At 40.3% G+C, this 5,883-nt stretch overlaps 2 protein-coding genes across 4 annotated transcripts in view; both read right to left on the reverse strand.

Moving 5' to 3' along the window:
- Nucleotides 1-921: 921 nt before the first annotated feature.
- LOC103156451 (CD209 antigen-like protein E) lies at nt 922-4,488 on the reverse strand. The gene is made up of 6 exons (XM_007578501.2): nt 3,444-4,488; nt 2,244-2,369; nt 2,011-2,172; nt 1,644-1,783; nt 1,474-1,580; nt 922-1,401 (listed from the first exon to the last, which is right to left on the reverse strand). The coding sequence occupies exons 1-6, from the start codon at nt 3,649-3,651 to the stop codon at nt 1,251-1,253; spliced, it is 894 nt and encodes a 297-aa protein (XP_007578563.2). The 5' UTR covers nt 3,652-4,488; the 3' UTR covers nt 922-1,250.
- A 101-nt stretch (nt 4,489-4,589) lies between these two features.
- Nucleotides 4,590-5,883, reverse strand: part of LOC103156428 (uncharacterized) — a 5,821-nt gene continuing 4,527 nt past the window's right edge. For 2 of the 3 annotated variants that reach the window (XM_016664379.1, XM_016664377.1), the window contains exon 5: nt 4,590-5,331. In XM_016664379.1, the coding sequence (XP_016519865.1) occupies nt 5,028-5,331 (304 nt within the window). In that variant the 3' untranslated portion in view covers nt 4,590-5,027. The remainder of the gene's footprint in view (nt 5,332-5,883) is intronic. The other variant, XM_016664378.1, reaches the window with a different exon arrangement.

Raw genomic sequence — 5,883 nt, forward strand, 5'->3', positions numbered from 1 at the left:
AAAATAATGAACTTTATCACAATATTCTAATTTTATGACCAGCACCTGTATAAGGACAGGATTATAAGGAGCACTGTCGGCTTTTGAGGAAATTGAAGGTTTTTAGGTGCGCCTTATAGTGCGGAAAATACGGTATGTTTATTCTTTCCTTGTGTCTAGATATTTACTCGTAGATCCATTTTCACTAGTCTCCCTCTGTGCCATTTACTGTCTCCTCACACCTGTAACCCTCACCAGCCCGGATCTGCTGATTCAGCATTTAAACACTGAATGGTTCTGCTGACTTGATGATCTTCAGAGACGAAGCAGCTGCAGTTCATGGAGATACTGCTGTGAACGACCCACTGCATCGACTGTGGGTCAACTAAACTAAACTAAACTTAACTTAACTTAACGTAACTTAACTAAACTAAATTAAATGTTGAAACGGAGCAGAACTGCAGTCTGTGACTCACAGTGAAAACAGAAACTCTGACCTGATCTGCTGAGTTTAGTAGCAGGTTGTCATCTTTCTACATATTTTCACAAAATCACATTTATGATGGTTCATTGGAATTAGAATGATGTTTATCATAAATTTAACATTTCTAATTGATCATTTCAGTCTAAACAGGAAATTGTTCAGATAGAAATAATAACATTTTAACCCCTTAACAGTCGCCATCAGAACACTGACATGTTAGTTAATGGGTTCATGAAGCATCAGTGTCATCCTGACAGTTAAAGGGTTTTAAAATAAAACGAGGCTGACCTCAGGTAGGTCAGTGTTCATGTTTTCACCTCATCAGGACCAGAAATATGATTTAAAATGACGTGTAACACCTCATATCAGCCAGAAGAGGGCGCCAACAGTCCAGCAGGCCGCTGATCCACCTATTAGTAATCTTATACCATAGATGCATAAATAATTAATCTGATTGATAAACTAAAATCAATCTGACCAGAAAAGTCACTTTTCTTTATTGGGAAAAAAAGTATTTTAAGAGAAAGTCTGACTTCAAAGTAACAAAGATAATAAAAAATACAGACAATGTACAAGAAAAATATAGTCAGTACATCACATCTTATTGAGTTTTTATCGCTTTTCATATTTCATTTGTGTTCTAACCCTATGAATTATTTCCTCTAAACTTTGTTGCTGTTAAGCATCAGACAATCGGAGTCAGCTCAGACTGGTGCAAAGCCAGTTCAGTCAGAAATACATGATATGAGTCTCTTTGCTCCATGTTTCTAATGAGGTTTAAAGTTTTCTACTGCAGACGTCCAGAAGTGGACGCCTTCTTCTCACAGACCCACTGCAGCAGCTGAGAGCACCACTCTTCGCTCCACAACCGGCCGCCTCTGTTAAAAGCTGCACAGCTCTGGGTTCTGCTGGTCCAAGATGTCTGCCGCGTCCAGAACCTGCAGAGGAAACCGGGGTCACTCAGGTCAGCACAGAGGAAACCAGGTGGATTTAGCTGGTTCTGCTCCTACGTGACTCCTGGAGAACTTCCATCGGTCCACTTCCATCCAGAACCTCGGCTGGCTTCCTTCAGCCCGATCCAAAACTTCAGCTGGGCTCCGAGCTGATCCAGGAACTCCTGAGGACGTCAGACGTCTCGTTACTCCGCATTCAAAGACGAGGAGGGAAAGAAGCCGCTCACCATTTCCTCCTGGCTGCTGATGGTCACCAGATCGGATCCAGTCCGTAAACACTGAGCTCTGCTGCCTTCCCAGCTGTTCATCGACGAAGACAGAAGGTAACAACTGCAGCCGAACCGCCTCCATCCTGCAGGGCAAAACACTGGCAGAGCCCAGGCAGAAACACTTCATTCCTCAGGAAAAACCCATTATTCTGACACCCCAAAATAAAAACTTTAGTTTCCAGCAATGCATTTTAACCATGTTAGTTAGTTACTCTAAAACAATCCATAAAATCCTTCATGTTGTTTTAAATGCTACAGTTCTGATCAAATGTTCTTCACCGACTTCCTGTTGAGTCCAGAATCCAGCTGTGAACAGAACCCTCACCAGAACCGCTTCTCATCCGGTCCAGATCAAGTTCTGCCGCCTTCAGACGGGCGTCCAGCCGGTCCCTCTGATTGGTCAGGTTCTGCTGCCTCAGCAGCAGCTGGCCTCTCTTTGCCGTCTGATTGGCCAGCTGTCTGCTCAGCTGGCTGAAATCTCTCTGGTCTGAGAATAAAAACAGGAAGTGTTACCTCAGCTCTTCATCATCATCATCCTCACCCCAGGTGGAGACTCACACAGGAACCCGACCGCCACCACCGACGTCAGCAGGAGGAAACTCAACAGTCCCAGAAAAACTTTCAAACACGAACCGGTTCTGGTTCTGGTTCCCCTTTCAGAGGAGGTTCCCTCTGGTTTACCTCCTGCAGGAGCATCAGATTAATCGATCCGTTAGTCGGCTGTAATGAGGCCGAAACTTTACAAAAATATAAACATCTTGGGTTTAACGTAATAAAATCTTTATGTGTAAATCTGCCACCCAGAACCCGTCCAGAACCTGAACCAGGTTTTATCTTCACCTGGTTCAGGTTCTGTACAGAAAAATACCAAATTAATCATCAGTCAATAGCGAGTTTTCACATGTTGATGTTAGAAGTGATCAAACATTCAGTAAATACTTTTACTGACTTTTAACAACTAAAGGAGTAAAATTATTTGTTTTTTATGTTTAGTTAATATTGTTTAAATTGGTTTATGTGGTTAAATGAAAACTGCAGAATGTGACAAACCTTTAATCTGATTAAATAATTATTAGAACAAATGATCAGTAATATAATGGTTGGCTGTATGTAAATATATGAGCCTTTGTGGATCAGAGGAACTGACTGACATTTAAAATCTGCATCATTTTAATAAACAGATTTTCAGACTTTTCTCTCTGAAACGAAGCAGCAGAATGAAACCGTCTGCTCTCAGTTCCTCATCCTGTCGTTCTCAGAGAAAAGATTCACTTCAACTGTTTATCCATCATTTATGACGCAATATTATGAAGACAAACATTAAAATAAATCATAAAATGTGCAGCTACTGCTCAGAAAATTAAAAAATAATGAACATTTCAATCTCCAATAATAATCAACATTTGATAAAGACCACAAGACTGATTATCCAAGCAAGTTCATAGAAAGTTGAGTGGAAGGACAAAATGTACCACCACTCTGTCAGGCTAAGTCTGTTCCAGAATGTGGAGTAGTTTCATCAGGACCTCCAGACTGTCACTCTATGTGTTATAGATCTATGTATCAGATGAGCTTCACTTCCTAACAGGAGGAACAAAAAGATTTTACCGTTTCACAATATTCTAATGACTGTAATTATTTCAGATGCATCTATTTTCTAATTGTCATCAGGTAAAATTAAAAACCCTGATTTTTCTTAAATAAATTAGCATTCATGAAACCCATCAGTTTGCTGCTGGACGTGACGTTCAGGCGTACCGGTGCGTTCGGGTCGCTGCTGTTTGGATCCGTCCAGGTCCTCCAGGTTGACGTAAATGTTTTCTTCTTCTGGCTCCATCAGCGCCGCTCCGTCCTTCAGACCGACCCGCTGGCCCGTTTCAAACATCTGATCGCTCGTCAAGCAGCAGCTGACCCACCAGGTTTCTGTTCCTTTAACTCTGGAACCACAAGCTTCACATTCTGACATTTACACTAAATTTATCATAGAGCAGATTCCAGGTTCAAGTTTGACCATTTTTCATTTCTTTATTTAACAAAACCTGTTCTACAGTCCGCTGGTGACAAAATTATTCATTTAAATTGGCTGTGTGATTTCTGCTAGGATGCCTCATCAATTTCATGTAATTATTATTATTAATTATAATACATAAATAAGCAGAGTTAGCTATAAGCACTTTGACAATAAAGTTCACAGAAGATATTTTCTTTGATAAATCAGACGCTGTCGACCAATGTTCACCACATCCGTGATTCTAACTCCTGACTCTCCACCAGGGGGCGTGACTGAGTGACAGGCATCGTTGGAAACAATTCAACTGCAGTACCAGCGCTCCTCCCAAAGAGGGCAGCACCGAGACGGCTTCAGGCCAAATTTTGTAGAATTAAACTAATTTATACAAAAATGTCAGAATACACGCAGAAACATAAAAATAAATCAATTTAAACATTTTATCTAAAAAAAAAATTGGCTTGGGGTTTAGGAGACCAAACCTGAATTACCAAGGTTCACCTGTCCAGGGTGAATCCGCCTCTCGCCCAAAACGTTCGCTGGAGATCGGCACCAGCACCCTGCTGACCCCAGCAGGGACAAGGGTGTTAGAAAATGAATGAATGAAATGATGGACAGACAGACGGACGGACCAAGGAGACATTTTCTCCTTTGAGATAAAACCTGACAACAAGAACTACAAGAAGCCAGTTTGCATCTGTTTCTAAATTCACTTCTGGGATAGAAACTGAGCTTTCCAAACCGTCCAGGATTGTAAACAGATTTTAACTTCATTTTTAACTTCGTCTCTGGAAGCTGACCGATGCTGAAGCAGCCTGACTGGACAATCATTTGTTTGCTGCAGAAACAGAAACTTCCTGACTGAAGGAGCAGAAACCTTCACAGAAACAACGAATCCCACAAAAAATACTTTTATTCATAAATTCAGTCTCAGTTCTGCACAAATTTCATTCATTACAGACAAACATGAGAAATTTAGAAGCTGACAGCAAATCTTCAGTGCAAATATTGGTGATTATTGGTCATTTGCTTCACTTCAAACACTAAAAAATATAATTAAAATTTTAACTTGTTCCTTTTTCAAGGTAAAGTGACTTGTTTCTTTCATGTCCCTCACTGAGGACTTGGAGCTTTTTAATAACAACAAACTACAAAAACAGTTTCAGACATTTGGTATTTTCAGTTTAAGATACAAAAACATAATATTTCATAATAAACCATAAAATTACTTTAGAATAATTAAAATCATCATCTTGAGTCTTCAGCTTGAATCTCCAACCGGCATAATTTGAAGCAGGAACTCAGAATTAGTCCTAGTCAAAGTCCTGACAGGTCTAGTAAACATAGTCCAGCATGATGTGCGTGCGTGGATACCTGGGATAACTGGGATACGGAGAGGTCCAGCCTGGAATCCGCTGGAGGAGCTCGTCATCCCAGTTAGAGCTCCAGATGTTCCTGACCAACCAGAACAAACATCTGGCTGCCAGGCAGAGCGCTCCGGCTTTCAGGACGAGTTTCAGGAGCCAGGAAAATCCACCGCCGCCACCTTTACCATAGCTGCCTCCAGATCCATAACCAGATCCATAACCAGATCCATAACCATAACTGGATCTTATCCAGTAATCTTCATCATAATCTGCAGAAAGAAAATCAGAAAAGTCAATCTGTGCTCAGCCTCAGAAATATATCCACTCTGGTTTTTATTGTCACATTCATACAATTAAAGTTAATCAAATTAATAAAACTTCACAAATTAACTGCTTATGGTTAAAAAAATTGAAAAAACAGGAACAAAATGTAAATGAATCACTCTCCTCACATTCTCTAAAGTAAAGGATTAAATTCCTGTTCAATTGGATTTAGTGCTTTAGCATTAGCTACCACTGCCTACTGTGTTGGTGTAGCACTTTAGCATTAGCACAACTAATATTTTAGTTAGTGGTAGCTACCACTGCATTCCTTCATCTATCCATCTATTAGTGGGAAAACTTCTGCTAATGTGCTAATAGCAGAGATGTGCCGATCAGGTTTTTTCCTCCCGATACCGATCACCCATGAGGACCGATCACCGATACCGATCACCGATACCGATCACATAATTATTATTATTTTTATTTTTTTATCATAAACACTACCGGTTACATTATGTGGAAAAAGGAACCATGAATTTAATTTAGACAAAAACTTGTT

Source organism: Poecilia formosa, unplaced genomic scaffold, assembly GCF_000485575.1.
Source record: "Poecilia formosa unplaced genomic scaffold, Poecilia_formosa-5.1.2 Scaffold481, whole genome shotgun sequence".
In the NCBI taxonomy this organism is placed as follows: domain Eukaryota; kingdom Metazoa; phylum Chordata; class Actinopteri; order Cyprinodontiformes; family Poeciliidae; genus Poecilia; species Poecilia formosa.

Bases quoted from the DNA above. Each gene is read 5' to 3' on its own strand.
- LOC103156451 (XM_007578501.2), bottom strand. From the start codon at position 3,651: ATGTCAGAATGTGAAGCTTGTGGTTCCAGAGTTAAAGGAACAGAAACC. The intron at 2,370-3,443 runs GTACGCCTGAAC...ATGCTCCTGCAG, and splicing joins GCAGCGACCCGAACGCACCG to GAGGTAAACCAGAGGGAACC. The intron at 1,784-2,010 runs GTGAGGGTTCTG...GGGCTCTGCCAG, and splicing joins CCGGATGAGAAGCGGTTCTG to TGTTTTGCCCTGCAGGATGG.